Source organism: Nansenia antarctica (genome assembly GCF_963989245.1).
Source record: "Nansenia antarctica genome assembly, chromosome: 15".
Taxonomy (NCBI): Eukaryota; Metazoa; Chordata; class Actinopteri; order Argentiniformes; family Microstomatidae; genus Nansenia; species Nansenia antarctica.
This window is the reverse complement of record NC_137685.1, coordinates 7,580,282-7,597,219: the sequence shown is the minus strand read 5'-3', so window position 1 is coordinate 7,597,219 and position 16,938 is coordinate 7,580,282. Positions and strand designations below refer to the sequence as shown.

At 43.1% G+C, this 16,938-nt stretch overlaps 1 protein-coding gene across 1 annotated transcript; it reads right to left on the bottom strand.

Annotated features, from left to right (window-relative positions):
• Nucleotides 1–1,476: 1,476 nt before the first annotated feature.
• LOC308170955 (immunoglobulin-like and fibronectin type III domain-containing protein 1) lies at nt 1,477–15,684 on the bottom strand (the record flags this gene model as incomplete). The annotated part of the gene is made up of 20 exons (XM_080545809.1): nt 1,477–1,481; nt 1,593–1,913; nt 2,253–2,549; nt 2,749–2,941; nt 3,417–3,496; nt 3,635–3,763; nt 4,211–4,396; nt 4,635–4,937; nt 5,044–5,337; nt 5,459–5,600; nt 5,922–6,037; nt 10,741–10,980; nt 11,276–11,548; nt 11,757–11,925; nt 12,144–12,257; nt 12,855–13,041; nt 13,942–14,005; nt 14,170–14,269; nt 14,470–14,609; nt 15,552–15,684. The coding sequence occupies 20 exons, from the start codon at nt 15,682–15,684 to the stop codon at nt 1,477–1,479; spliced, it is 3,486 nt and encodes a 1,161-aa protein (XP_080401935.1).
• Between the last annotated feature and the right edge of the window lie 1,254 nt (nt 15,685–16,938).

The following is a 16,938-nucleotide window of genomic DNA, read 5'->3' as shown; positions in this document are numbered from 1 at the left end:
GTGTTCAGTTTAAGTGAACAAACAGAGTTTCAGAGCAAACATGTATTTATTTGCCTGTTTAGAATGGTACAGAGTAGTTACTACAGTTAAAAACAAGCCTTAATTAAAGTAACCGTGTCAAAGAAATTAAAACGAACACAAAGCTCAGCTGGTGATCCAAATATCAACAAGGGTTAAAAAACGGCAACACTAAAAGGGGACGTAAACCTGAGGTGGTTCAGATAAAAAATGTCTTGCGGCCTGTGCCAGAATAGCAATGGACTGTTCACGCAGAGTTGGGGATTCACAGCAAAATCAACAAAATAAAAGAGCAAATCATTATACACATAGGAGTTTCAAACTCTAGGGAGCACTGCAAGTATAGCCAACTCAGGCTAAGGTCCAGGTCACACATGCAAGGTAACACAATTAAACACAGTCACTAAACAAATATTAATCTAAAACCACCACGTATTACCCCCTAATCAGTGAGCCTAGTCTCATTTGCATAAATGTTGCACTGATATCAATGGGACATGTGTATGATGATTCGATTGTGGATCTGGAGTTAGTGTTCCCCTGCCGGGCGTAAACCTCCAGAGTTCCCAGCGAGCCTCCACTAGAGAGGCTTCCTTCTAGGGTCATGTGACTGGAGACGCCGTCAGGACTCTTTCTATATCTGCATCATTATGATCCTCAGAGATTTATTGAGGGTGCTTAAGTGGATATTTTTGGAAATGCAATGAAAATGTACACTTGACACGTAACGTATGATGAGGATCTGGAGCATCTGTGATGGTGTGAGGGAGGACTCCTGATAGAGTCTGTTATTAACTGTAACCACTCTGAGGCAGAGCTATTCCTGCTGCAACATGAAACAATGCTGTGGTACAGTGGGCGCTAGCGATATCAACACCGCCTCTCCACGGACAGCTGATGTGTGGTGAGCTTTCTGGCACAAAATGGCTGCTGTGGAATCACCCGGGCAGGTGCTGTACAACGGTAGTGAAGAGGTGAGTTCTTTCCTCTTATGTGTGCGCTTTTAATAATGCAATTAATATGAGTGATACTGCAAATGTCAGGATCCGCCGCCTCTGTGCTCGTTGTTCAGATGATCCTGTCACACCAGAGAACGTGTGTGAAAATAATGAAATCCAGGCGAAATAACCAACAGAGAACATACAGAATGCCAGTCAACTAATTTACTGCAGTTTTCCAAAGTACATTTCGAACCTTTTGGGAAACTGTTTTGAAAGAAACGAAAAAGAGGAAAGCCTCTTTAGATAATGTTTAAATACTAAAATCATCAAATAGTTGAATCTACATAAAAATATGGAACAACAGGCAAAACATTAAACATACATGTGTCTGCAATAGGTCTGACCAGTAACGACTTACAATAGTACACAAGATGTGTGCAGCAAACTATTAAAATATATATTTTAATACATATAATTAGATGAGGATGTGCAGAAAACAAATGTTCAAGCTTCAGATTCAGTCTGTGGAGAAAAGACACAAAGAGAGAACGTTAAGCGAGTAAGATAGGCCTTCGTCAACACATCTCTGAACAGATGCACTGCACATTTCTGTCTGTCTGCTGGGATTCTCACCTTTCACAACGAGGCTAGTGGTGCACTCCGCCTTGCCAAAGGAGTTCACTGCCACCACCCGGTAGTCGCCACTGTCCTTGGGCGCGACTCTGAGGATGTAGATGGAGCACACACCTTGCGCGTTGGTGATGTAGTAATTGTTGTCATAGGTGATGCAGACGCCATCCAGGTACCACAGGACCGTTGGGGTGGGATACCCTCCCACGGCGCAGGTCATGTACAGCTGGTAGCCCTTGGGGGGGGTGTGCACCTTCAGGGGGACCAGGATGGTTGGAGGTCGGTCCAAGCTGACCGTGGACGGTGTGTTCGTTGCTATCGGAACTAGAGAGTAACACAACAAATCTAATGGAATGGATATAATACATCTGGAAATCAAATGAAATGAGGACAAGCAAATGAAAAGGGAGATTGGGGACCAATCCATTTCACCTCACCTGGCGCTTCTGGAAATCAATCAAATGTTGCATATGAGTTACAGAAATAGAATAATAAATAATTATTAAAGAACTCATTCCCTTGCTCTGACAAGCTTTAAATAGACTTGACCCCAAGCCTGCAGTGTGTGTGTGTGTGGGGGGGGGAGTCTGCGAGCAGAGCAGACAGAACCGTATAAGGTTGTATTATTATTGTTTAGTAAACATGAGCTGGAGTCCGACTGACCTCTGTTGCTATTGATGCCCCAGGTCGGGGAGTCGGACGGGTCAGAGAGGCCCATGTCGTTCTTGGCGTAGACGCGGAAGTGATACTCCCTCCCCTGCAGGATGTTGTGGACTGTGTAGGTCTTGCAGAAGAGGCGGTCTGCCGCCGTGCGCCACATGCGGCTGTGGGAGTCGTGCTCCGCCAGCAGGTAGTGCAGCCGGTCATCTATCTCCTCGTCTGGAGATGGCTCCCATGACACCACCACCTTCCCGTGGACCGTCTGCTCCAACGCCACCGCCCCGGGGCTCTTGGGCTCATCTGGGAACACACAGGAGAGGAGGTCATACGGTCATACGTGACATGAGAACATACGTGACCTGTATGTTCATGAATGAAGAAACGGCAGATAATATCAGTAATGTCCCACTCATTTAACGTTGTGCTTTGGAACCATCAAAAACACACGCAGATCTCCACTGACCAGTAGAGCATGATGAAGGACTGTGTTTGGCTTTACCTGTGACTCTGACCTCGATGTCAAAGCTGGCCTGGCCCACCGAGTTCTTGGCCATGATGGTGTAGACGCCAGAGTCGGGGCGCTTGGAGGAGGGGACGACCAGCTGGGAGGAGCCGTCTGTGTTGATGACGTTGAGCCAGGGGGAGATGGGCTCGTCATCCTTCAGCCAGGTGATGTCGGGGGGAGGCTCCGCCTACAATGGTTGATATAATGATCACATACTGTAGGCAGGGTGGATACACACACACTAACACACACACACACATACATACACACACACGCACACACGCACATGCACACACGCACATACAACACAGTACAGAAGACATTGTACACAGAAAACAATCAAACAATCAGCGCATGTGATCTTGATTCTCCCTCCAGTGCATTGTGCATTGCATACAGTACATGTGTTACAGGAAGAGAACATTATCTGAATGTCATTACATTGTTTATGATGAATAATCTAATCTCCAGATTATCTTTTGACAGATCATGTCTAGAATGGCAGACTGAACACAGATTTCATTTAAAATGTCTGACATGATATTATCAACATGACATTTATGTGGTAGACTGTGACAAGACGGTAAAATTCAAACAAATGACAGAAATTGTGAAGATTTGCAGCCTGTCTCCCCCTTCCTGAGGACTCTGATGTTGTTTACCTCATAGTTAATTTTGATTCTCACAGAATTTCCAGCTCTGACCACCATGAAGTCCTCAGGACCTTTGAACTGCGGCTTCACTGAATGACAAACACACAGAGGTACGCTTTTAGGAATTTTACCCTAACTTGGATCAAAAGAGACTTCATTACAATTTTGTTGGTATGAAATCATTGGGCATATGCTTCCGGAGGCGGACATCTTTGAAAGCAACTGACTGTTCGGATTCTTGGCACACGTCATGGGAGACGGGGGGCTGGGCTCTCCGGCTCCAGACACATTGATGCCCGACACCCTGAACTGGTACTCAGACCCCTCTGTCACGTCTTTGCACGCATAGCTTTCCCCTGAAGATGATGTGAGAGACAATACATTACCATTGACAGTTAAAATGTGCATTCTAATGTCACTGTGTCCTTTGAGTAAGGATATTAGAGCAATGATCATTTTGACTTTACAGTTAAAAGGGCATTCTGGATTTAAACAACAGCTGAGGGATGGGGTTGGAGAAATGTAACCAGAATCATAGACGGATCTGCAAGTACTGACCAACCAATTGTTGAAGCTATACAGCTTTGTATACAAGGTTATATTTTGGGTAAGACAGTTGAACTAAGATCATGAGGCATTCATACGTTATATTCTCCAATAATAAATGACTATATCATTAAATTAAAAGTCCAAAAATGGATGTACCAAACACGGATTATGTAATGGCATCCAATGTAATGGTGGTTCTTTGTTGTTAAACAGTGTGTGTTCAGAAGAGCAGCTTAATCTGAAGACCTTCTGACCTTCGATGGGCTCGTTGACAGTGTTCAGAGCGATCCACTGGGCTGTGTCCTTCTTGCATTTCTCCAGCTGGTAGCCCATGAGTTTGGGACCAGGTGGGTCTCTCTCAGGGGGAGCAGTCCAGATCAGCTTGATACACGTCTTGGAGGTGCTGACCACTTGGGGTGCCCCAGGTGGGTTAGGGAAGACTAACAGGGATGACGACAAACAATCACCATATTGAGAGCATTGTAATGGAACAGAAAGTCCCATTCTATCTCTAGATGGGTGACAGATACTGTTTATAATACGGATACAATAACTTCCAGAAGGACATGGATGTCATTATTGTACGGCTTACTTCTACAGGAGCTAAAAACAATGACTTTAATACAATAGCTACAGCGGCCCTCTGAGGAAGAAGATAAAGGCCTCTGATTGACTCACTCAATATTCCGGCCATGATGGCATTCTCCGTCTCCAGTGGATCGCTGAGGCCCTCAGGGTTCTCTGCAGAGAACCGATAGAGGTACCTCTTGCCATGGGCCACGTTGCGGTCCCGGTAGCTGGTCTTGTCAGCAGCGACGTCCCCCAGCTTGATCCAGATGCTCTGGCCCATCTGCTGCCGCTCGATCATGTAGTTGGTGAGAGGGCTGCCGCCGTCATCCAGGGGTGGGTTCCACTTCACCTCGATCAACGTGGAGGAACTCTCTAACACCTCCACTGGCCCCTGGGGCGGCCCGGGCTTGTCTGAGAGGCAAACAGAAGATATTTCAATGTAAAGTTATAATCTAACAAGAACATAGAAGTGTGTGAGTATGTGTGTGTGTTTATGTGTGTGTGTGTGTGCTCTTACCGAGGACAATGAGTCGGGAGGTGGCCTCAGCGGCGCCAAACGGGTTGCTCAGTTTGATCTTGACCTCGCCGCCGTCCGAGCGCAGGCAGTCCCTGAACAGCAAGCGGCTGTGATTGGTCTCCTTCATGACCTTTACCCCCCCGCCGTCCTTCAGCTCCACGCCGTCCTTAAACCAGTGGACCTGCAAGCCGTCCTGGGGGGTGTAGGGCATCTTAAATGCACCGCTCTGACCCACCTTCACGATCACGGGCTTGGAGAACCTGTGGAGGTCGTCAGCATCAAACTCCGGAATATCTAGGAGACAAGGAAACAAATGGCTGGTGCTCTGGACGTGACCGTCATATAAACATCGCTCATCGGTAGTGTTCAATCACAGTGTTTTGTTTTTTTACTCCACTGGGAAGTCCTCACATACCTCCAACGCTGACGCTTGCCTCTGATTTGCATCCTCCTGCCTCGAAACGGTAGAGTCCAGCATCGTCGTCCAGGCTGCGTGCGATCTTCAGCTGGTGAGACGTGTCAACTTTGGATATGTCGAGTCCAACTTTGGGAGACAACTAAAAAGCCAAAAGACATTAACTCACCAACTGCCAAAGAGTTCCGCAACACTCACCACCCAGCGTGCCACGTATTTTATGTGGTATTTACCTAGCAACAACACTGATTGGTTACAAATGAAGCATCTTAATGTATGCATTTTTGTTGAATAAAGTCTCCATTCGTAGTCTAGAATGTTGTCCATTTTGTGCGACTTTATTCACCCTGGACGCTGAAGGAGTTCAGTGAGGTCAAATGCTTTGTAATAAAAAAACGAAATGTAACGCTGCCTGCGTCCAGCCTCATGAGCTAAGTGTTCTGATTACCTAATCAGTCCTTACCTTCTCTCCATCTTTGAACCAAGCTCCATCGCATTTAATGTCCAGCTTACACTCCAGCTGAGCTGGCTGGCCGCGGACCGCATAGACGTCTGATAGCCCGCTGACGATGGTGGGATCTACTGTACACAGCACAATACACACGGTCAACATCTGACACGTTGCTTTTCCAAACTCAACTTTTAATAGTCAAGTAGACTAATTAAGAAAGTAAATATACTGTGTTCTATTAACATTATATACTGGGACTGTTATCATATGCATGGTAATGTGACTGCTTTCACTGTTATCACATATAATGTGAATGCTGTTACTTATTATGAATGTTAACATTTTCTTGAATATGTGCTTGAGATTATTAATATACAGAGCAACAGTACTTACGTCAGAAGAAGAAGGGACATATAAACAGTACTTATCAAAGAGACAGACAAATCACCACTTCAGACTACTGCAGTAGTCTGGGCAACAATCAGTGCTTCAGATGCCTCATATTTACAGGGGTAAATATGAATTAATGATGCAAATATCAGGTCAGTGTGTCGTGTCAGTGTGTCATGGATTTTAGCATTATCAACCGTTTCTCAAAAGGGTAATGGTTTAAGCAATGCAAGCAACACACTGAAACAACAATGGACACATGAACGTGGAACCTATGACACATTGCACACAGACACAGTTTCATATGCACACATCAGACACTCCACCAAGCATGCTAGCACTCCAGCTCTTGGAGAGCCTCAGTAGTAATGGCTACCGACAGCGTCTTCTTTTGTTATTGTTATTGACAGATTCATTATAAACATTAGATACAAAAGTTTGTGAAATATGTATTCGATGTTACCATTAAATAGATTTTTAGTCAAGCTAATGTCAAAACAATCTTTTTTTAAAAAAAAAAATTTATTAGTTTTTTCAGATTTTATCCCCCTTTTTCACCCAATTTGGTATCCAATTGAACCCAACCTAGGTTCCAATTATCCCCTGCCTATTGCGTAGGATCCGCCGCACGACCCCGGCAGCCCCAGAGGAGATCGCCAGGCAGACTAGCTGACTGGCTCCTCGAGCCCGACACCGTTATTCCGGCACCCCGGGGGCGGTGTTGCGCGACGGATCCTTGATCCGGAAATAGTCCTATACCTCCCTTTGGGAGCAGCCGCTCAATATGCCGCTCCCTGTGTGCCCTGGCCACCGCGGGGCTCAAAACAATCATTTTGATGCGCTAGCAATGCAGTAGTCTCCATAATCATTAGGAACGATCGTAGATACCCCAGTAGTGTTACAACACTCATTAAATCACCTCAGTAGTGTTAAAACACTCATTAAATCACCTCAGTAGTGTTAAAACACTCATTAAAACACCTCAGTAGTGTTAAAACATTAATTACATCCTCAATACCTGTCTTACCACCTACTGATGGGCCCAGTACTGACTGAGGTTGATTACAACCACAGACCCGTCATTCTCAAAGCCTCTTCAGTTAACATATACATACTATTTAGGCCTGTGTATGTACAGTACATGTATAATATTGTTTCCTCTATATGTAAACAAAGAACATAGAACAAAAATGAGTATATTTTGATTTACACAAACAATGTGTTCCTTTATGCGCCTCTTACTGTGACAGAGTACTCAGGATAAAAGTAATTGATAAAGTAATTTCATATGTTGTTAATATGGTTTTAGACAGATGCATTCAGTATTAGATATACTCTATGCATAGGTAGGGTGTTAAAGTTATCCATGGTGATGAAGTTAAAGATAACATATCAATAAATAGATTAGATCCTGGTGATCAGACGTGTAACGTCATCACATGTCCTAGTACATGTTATAAACTAGTAAACTTACTTGTGACCACGCCCTGCGAGCCTGCTCCATCACTATCACATTCACCTATGAGTGACAAACAGGTGGCCACTTCTGAGTCATTTGTATTTCATCCTCTACAGTAATTACCTGCAATTACCCCCAAACATTGAACATTTACATACGTCTTCCCTATTTGTAAATAATATTAATACTAATATAATAGTAATAATATTCATAGTAATAATAGTAGTAATAATATTAATTCTAATATAATAGTAATAATATTATCACACACTGGAGGAGTGCTGGAGGAGTGCTGGAATAAGGTACTGTAATGATAATAATAATAATAATAATAATGATAATAATAATAATAATAATAATAACAATAATAGTAATAATAATGATTAATACTGATCAGGACCTCCCCTGCCTAAATAATGTTGTAATAATAGTTCATTAGTAATTGAGTGATCATTATGGGACCAGTGTGAGGTTAATGAGTCACATGGAGTTGTTTTGGGGCTTTGATGGTCCTCTGATTACACCCCAGTTCATCTAATCATCTCCTGCTGCAGATGATCATCATACTTGAATGTATGATGCTATTTTGTATGTGCATTTCTATTCAACATGCACTGAGAAAATAAGTAACATTTTAGAGTTCACTTAAACTGTTGTGGAGTATCAGCCATTATTTAATCTGTGTTGATCACAAAAGGTGTCTTTTACTGCGGTATATTTAGAGTTGTAGAGGTACACATAAACAACACAACAACAACAGACTGCACACACACATATGCAACAAAAACACCTAATACAACGCACATTAAATGTTGAGATTGTTTTTGTAATGTAATGTGAAGTAAAACTAGAATAACAATAATAAGAATTTAAATTAAATCAAAACAAAATAAAACGCAGAGCAAGCAATCACACTTAGGATGAATGACACTATACTGTATAGTGTAACTTGTGCAAGAGAAGCCTATAACAGACTTGACCCCAACAATGGTATATCTTCCTGTTGATTATGAAACAGTTAAGTAAAAGCTTCATAATACAAGTTTAACCAATAAACCAATGTGAGGTGTGAGTTGTTCTACTGTGTAACTCAACATCAATCGCAGTAAACACACTGACTTTCAAAGCCATTATATTTCAAATGGCTTCCATATTTGACATAGGGTGAATCCCTGAAGTCCTGCAGTGATTCCACCACTCCTCATCTGTCTCTCAAAACGGACCTTCTCAAATGAAGGGGTCAAGGAATTTTAAAAATCAAAGTAACTTTTGAGATTCACCCTGGGCACCCATGCAGAAGTCAACACTTCCCTGTTATACCTGTAGTTCACCATGAGTCGTCATGTCATGAGTAAACACAGTAACGTTCAAAGCCATTGTGTTTCAAATGGCTTCCATAAACGTTCAAAGCCATTGTGTTTCAAATGGCTTCCATATTTGACATGGTATCCATGCGGCGGTAAAGACATCTCTGGTGGTCTCTTACCAGCCCCCACATCCACTACCTGTGGATCTACACTCTTTGCTGGTCCTGCTGTCTCTGACACTCCTACAGCATTAATCATCACAACCAGTGAATGACCGTCATATACACAACTTTTTAAGGATACTATATCATGCCAAATATGTTATTTCAAGGTAAACATCACTTGGCTATGAAATAACATTGAGATTGAGATACTATTTCAGTATCACAGTGGAATAATATAGGGTAACATAAACAACATATGAACCATATACACTCACCGGCCACTTTATTAGGTACACCTTTTCAACTGCACGTTAACGCAACTATCTAATCAGCCAATCACGTGACAGAAACTCAATGCATTGAGGCCCGTAGACATGGTCAAGACAATCTGCTGAAGTTCAAACCAAGTATCAGAATGGGAAAGAAAGGTGATTGAACGTGGCATGGGTGTTGGTGCCAGATGGGCTGTTTAGAGTATTTCAGAAAGTACTGATCTACTGGGATTTCCCCACACGACCATCTCTAGGAGTAACAGAGAATGGTCAGAAAAAGAGAAAATATCCAGTGAGCGAAAGTTCTCTGGGAGAAAATGGTGGTGGTGGTGTAATGGTGTGGGGGATATTTTCTTGGCACAAATCTTGACATCACTGCGTGATGCTTTAATGTCAATATGGACCAACATCTCGAAGGAATGTTTCCAGCACCTTGTTGAATCTATGCTGCGAAGAATTAAGGCAGTCCTGAAGGCAAAAGAGGGTGTCCAACCCGGTACTAGCAAGGTGTACCTAATAAAGTGGCCAGTGAGTGTATATGAGAGACAGAGACAAGACTGAAAAGAAAATGGAGGTCAGACATGATTCTATAGAGAGGTGAAGTCGTTTCGTCAAAATGTCATCTGTAAACTTATTTCCAGTTCAACTCAAAAATCCCCATTCAGTTTTACCATCGGGGGGCGCTGTGTAACCTGGAGGCTTTTCTTGTCAACAACTGAAAAGGTACCGTATTTTCCGGACTATAAGTCGCACTGGACTATAAGTCGCAGGACCAGCCAAACTATGAAAAAAAGTGTGACTTATAGTCCGGAAAATACGGTATTTAACTTAGAGACAAGAAATACAGTAGCCGGTGTGAAGGCTAATCAAACACTAGTTTATCTGACAAGAAAACGTAGACGAAACGTCAGGCCTCCAAATTACACAATGCTGATATCGGCTGTTTGAAAAAATCAATATGGGAACATTTCCATTCAATGAATTTGGGTTCAACAAACTCAAACGAACTACAATCTGACGGCTCTATTCTAAACACCATCTAATACTATAATATACTACTAGCCTATATCAGCATTATTTCAGTAGGGGGTAATTTCTTTGGGACCTTTTTTTATTATAGACTACAGAATGGAGATAATCACAGTTTTCACATATGTCATGTCATATGTCAATGTATGGTGCTGTACTCTAATAGCCATACCAAGTATGAACATGCTGTTTCACAGTCAGGGATCTTACTTTGTTTTGGTGGCGTGGCCACAGGGGCAGGGGCGGGGGCTGGTTCGGCCGGGGCCGGGGCAGAGGCTGGAGGAGGCGCTGGAGGAGCAGCCGCTCTCTCCGCTCTCTCCACCTTCACCTGCTCCTTCTTCTCCTGAAGCTTCACTTGCTGCTCCTGGGCGACCTTCGCCAGATCAACTCCGGCTCCGCCTGCCCTGGTGGTTTTCCTTTCCTTCTTTTTGCCTTTTGAGTCTGGTTCAGCTGGAACAGAGAGGTCGGAGTGTAGAAAACAGAGAAAACAGTACAGCAACAGCAGAACATGTTCAAACGTATTATAGTAAATTGTACATGTTCTGTTAATCAATACAGAAGGGAGCTACTGAAAAAAAACTAATGATGTGAATGTCTGGGGTGTGTTTCTCCAGACATTTGTAGCACTTACAAGATTACCTTTCCTCTATAGTCTACAAAGTATTTAAGCTTAGCTCAGTGCTACAATGCTTTTATTTATTTTTTAAGTAAGCCCTGATTGGTAGAATAGTATGCAGTGTCTTACCTTCAACAATAAGAAAAGCGTTGCAAGATTTGAGTCCTGCCACAGCCGCATAGATACCCTTATCCGCAGCCGAGCAGTCCTTCACTATCAGTCTGTGGATGAGCTTGTCTTCTGAGGCCTCAATATCGTACTTCTCTCCCTGCTCCAGGTTAAGGTTCTTGCCCACCCACATGATTCTGGAGAAGGGGTTTGACAGGACACACTCAAACATGGCGTCCTCTCTCTCCATCGCCTTCACCTCCTGAATCTTCACCAGGAAGTCAATCACGGGAACTGAAACACAATAGAAGACATGCTGTAGCCGAGACAACCACACACAGATGAGACCATGTTGTATATTTGTGAGTTGAAATACTCTTGTAGAAATACTATAAAGCATAACCATTTAGGCTGTGTATGTGTGTGTACACAACTGTGTTTTGTATAATGACATCATGTTTTGAAAGTGAGGACCCAGGATGTGGATCCATGTGGGACTTACTCTTGAAGTCGGTAGAGAATATGTTGACGTCCTCAACGTCCACCTGATAGAGCCCTGCGTCGTCAGGCAGCAGATCCTTGACGCTGAACACCATTTTTCTCCCAGACATGGAGAGGCTGTGCTTCATTTCTTCTCCCAGTTCCTTGGTGTAAGGGACCATCACTCCATCCTGTGAGGAAATGCATACAGCTGTTTTCTTGCGGAAACATGGTGGCACAGAAATTGGTATTTTCTCCAGATTTTTTCTTAGGCGAGTTACAGAGGCCCCCAAAGCAGGACTGCCAATAGCAACATTTCTTTGTGAGGTCGACAGTAGGTCAGCCAAAATGTGTTAGTCAGGGCACAACAGGTCCATGCGAACCCACCCCTCCTGCCCTTTAGTCTGACCTTGTACATGAAGATCCTGCTGTTGGGGTCAATGAGTTCCATGTCAAACTCAAAGGACGCAGTGCCATTTGAGTTGAAGTCGATAGGCTTCAGGTTAGACAGGTGCTTGATGAACTGGATACACATACAGACAGAAGAGTTGAACGTGAACAAAATGCCAAGTACATTCAGAGTGTGAACAACATTTTACCAGAAGGAATATTAATATAAAGACGTGTTCATATTATCTCTCGTGTGGCTGTCGTGCCAAATGCCTACTTTACATAATGTTGTGTTTAGTGCAGCATCAAGATTCTATTAGCGCTTTGAAATATTAAGCATTTCGAAGATTAAGCATTTTGTTTTGCAAGTTGCTGTACTTTGTGGTCACACTGACAATTGCAAAACTAAAATCTCCTACATTTTCTAATAGTGGCAAGTATGTACATATCCATGTAAACAATCAACATGTGAACATTTTATTTTGGGTTAGGGTTAGGGCTTGGGCTATGGGCTAGGGCCATTTAGCTCCATTTTAAAGCTCAAATATACACACTGGACCATTAATGATCGCAGGGATATAACCACCGTAAGTGTATTCAAGTGTTTATACCCTCCATTAAGTTGGGATTGAGGTGGCCAGCGTACTGAGGTGGCCAGCGAAAACTGTGATTTTGTAGTGCACTGTTCCATGATTTTCCATCATGTATTACATATGACGGTGTTATAAACCTGCGCCTGCTCTTCCTCCCGTTCTTTCTTCATCTCGTTCAGCTTCTTCAGCACGAAGCGGAAGTCTGTGACTCCGTACTCAACGCAGATGCTCTCGTAATCTTTCTTGTCAGCGCTCAACAAAATTTCCCAAAACTTTGGATCAATCTCCCCTTTTTCTCTCGCAGGCTGCTCGGGAACTATTTTACTGGTATGAAAACATAGAATATTTCAGCTGTCATATTGCTGTAAGGTATTTAACAATTACACTGAACAAAAATATAAACGCAACACTTTTGTTTTTGCTCCAGTTTTTCATGAGTTGAAATCAAAGACCTAAGACTTTTTCTATGTATACAAAAGGCCTATTTCTCTCAAATGGTGTTCACAAATTAGTTTAAATCTGTGTTAGTGAGCACTTCTCCTTTGTCGAGATAATCCATCCACCTGTCAGGTGTGCTACATCCACATGCTGATTGGACGGCATGATTATTGCAGAGATGTGCCTTAGGCAGTGGCATTGTGCTGTGTGATAAAACTGCACATTTTAGAGGGGCCTTTTATTGTGACCAACCTAAGGCACATCTGTGCAATAATCACGCTGTCTAATTAGCACAAAATTAGCTTTTGTGTACGTAGAAACACAAACTACGTGAAGAAATTGGAGCAGTGCAAGCAAGTGTTCCGTTTAGATTTTCGTACAGTGTGTCTACATTTAGTTTAATCACATGCGGTTAACACTAGAACAGCCGTGCCTTTTTTACCTACTATAAGAGCCGCCTCGGGGGTCAAATGACTGTAGTCTTTACAATGGAAAGCTGCTATTTACACACACGACCACTAGTTAGCCGCCTTGTAAATTAGCCTGCCTCCTACACAGAAAAACTGCAAAATAGCTTTATACTAGCTTATCCTGATGTGATTTTGAAAATGGAAGGATACTGGGTGGTAGAACACACATATCTAGGAAAAGTCATGAAAGGAGGGGCCTGAAATTTGATCGAGTGCAAACAATTACTCACAGGGTCAAATTAACCCACCCATGGCTGTTCTAGTGTTAAATAATAAAATACCAAGACCAAACCATGACAGTATCACACATAAACACCTTTTCCTCTTCAGGGGAATTTTCGTCTCATCTGCTTTTATTGGTTTGGTCTTTTGGAAACCAACTGAAAAACAAACAGTCCGTTATTCATAGTTGGCATACTTATTGGGAGATATCTTGTATCTTTCCATATACTGCAGCCTACTGTATCTTGTGTGAATAAAGCTTTATCTAGTAAAAACCATGCTTTTGTGGAAAATGATCAATACAGCACACATGTTCTCCTACCTGCAATAACATTCAGGACTACTGTCACTACTGCTTTTCCAAACTCATTTACGGCAAAGCATTTGTAGGTGTCAGCGAGTTCTGGCGTAATATGGGGCATCTGTTGGAAAACAACAGATTCCAAACAATCCCTTTTAAGAAACAGATGTCCATGCAATAACTATATCAACAAATGGGTGGAAAATGCATTTAAATAAAGTGAATTACTAAAAAAACATTTAGCTTATTCAATTAATTTCAAATAATTTGATTTGATTTGCTTCTTTATGATTTATACTGTATAGATATGCAAAGACTTGCCTCAAATGTGTGCTCATTGGTAACAGGGTCGAATTTTGGTTGGTATTTTGTTGTATCTGACACGTCTCCATTACTTCTGGCCCACGTCACGGTTGGTTCTGGATCTCCAAAAACTATGGCTTTGAAGAATGATGATTTCCCTGTAAAACAAGCAGGAGTTGAGGACAGGTGAAAAATGCATTGTAATACATGCTTGATATGGATATCGGGGTATTCCATCAACGTCACTAAAGGAAAATCCAGGCTTATGTCTATACGTTTCGCGAGACGTCAGGGTCTTTTTAAATCAGGGTCTTTTTAAGACTGGAGACTGGATTATGCCGATCTGCTGTGCCTATGCTCACAAGTCCCAATACAGAACTACATTGTTCCAAAGTCCAGTGTGCTTCAGCCAAGTTTAAGATCCAAGGGTTTTGGTGCTCAGCAGTAGAGGACAATAATAGTTTAATAATAAAACTATTACCTGGGCACTTTCATTAGACTACCCAAAGCAAGACACCGGAGCACTCATATCTGTGTGTTTGTCACAGGGTGACAGTCACCCTGTTCCTCTGCAACAAACGCAGAGATTGTATGAGAGCCTCGGCGTCCCAGTCCAATGGAAGCACCAGTCACAGCCTTCCCATAAAAATACACCATGTCATCGGAGCGCGATTCACATTTCCGAGTTGTACATTGTTTCATTTATCGGCGTTCATGGAATTACCCACCAGGTTACTTCTGCAACAACCCTTGTGTCATCAGCTTCTGAAGGGGGTAAGTGACACATTTGGCCAGTAGTTGATATTTCACTGATTGTGTCTGACGAGGCAGCAGAACATGGTGAAATGACTAACTGAACCGAGGCAGATTATCTTTGCATTGGTTGCAATTTGCAATCCTCTTTATTCCTCACAGCTGGCCTATTTTACCAACTGTCCTATTATCATCTGATGGATCCTAACAGGACAGCCTCTGTAGATAGCAGTACGTTATATTAGTATATGTGTTCGGTACCACAACAATGCGCTTATTTGTGGATACGGTCCACTTCCATCGGGGCTCTACTCAGTCTGTAAATGTGTGGTGGTGTGTATGCTTACCCTGCTGGATGGTCAGAGCGATGGGTTTGCGGAAGAAGTCTGGATGGCTCTTCCCCTCTGGAATCTCCTCCACAAACTGTGTGATCATCACCCCCGGGACCTTTGACCTCTTCTTGATCTCCACTGTTAACATGAAACTATAGATTATTGTCTAGTAACTGGTTATGTAAATAACCATATTAGCCTATAGATTTTAATTACCCATAGTATCCGAAATTAACTGTAAACTAATCAACGTGAACATGGTCTTGAACATTCCCATTCTTTGTATGTTTATTATCCAAGTATCCGTGACAACCATGCTGAACACGATGTCCATTCTAATACATCACATATTAGAATGTTTGATGTTATCATCATTGGTTCTGTCATATTTGTCTGTTCATGTTTTCTTTTCCTAGTGCATCCATCCATGCCCACCAGGACTTGTAACTGACACAGAGCATGGTGTGTGAACAGATATGCAGCGACATATCCACGCACGTGAAAGCGTACGTTAGCAAACCCTTGGGCATTTTCATCCTTCATGCCACAGGAGTGACAAGTGAGGGGAACAGAAAGGTTCATGACGTTAAACAAGTCGTTCCCCCAGCCTACCTTTTTACCATCCAGCAGCCTCGGGTCAGGACCTACTACTGTATGGACATGTTGGGGGGTACATACAGGACACGACAGGACAGCATGGTTACAAATGGGCTGGACTCACAGCAGACTGAGCATGTGACACAAAAACAGTCAAACGATCAAAGACTGGGACCAGCTGCATTGTTATAACTTTGAGATTGTCCACTGCATTGCCCCCAGCAAGGTCAAAGGTCACTTTAGAGGGCACATACAACATACAACATACATCGCCCTTGCTTGCTTGCTATGCCCCGGTGGTCCTCAAGGCATCTCCCCGGGGGCCCCCAGCCGCCCCGCGCGCTTGGGATGTTCCGCCGCTGGGGCACCTGCTTGGCTAGCCTGGTGTGGGGCTATTATGGTCTGTGCTTGCTTGGCTGGGCTGGGGGGGGTTTGGGGTCCCCTGCTGTGTGCTGGTATGCAAACTGGTAGAAGTCGCTCTATGAGTAGAGGGCTGCAAGGGAATTTTCCTGGCCACACAGTGTACAGGTCTTTTACTTTTGCCTGCTCGCGGCTCTGTCATTATGTAAAGCGCATTGAGTCGCATCTTGTGAGAAATGCGCTATACAAATAAAACTTGATTTGATTTGATTTGATTTACAGAGAGAGGCACGGGTATTGTATGCAAGCTTTGTCGTCAGATGTTGAAAGAGTTTTCTCTTCATAGCTCTTGATCCCAGTCCATCCAGTGGCCGATTGCAGGGTATCAAAGTCTCTGCTCCATCTTGTCAGCGTCAGGGGTCAGCGAACAGGTCAGTCTCTCTTG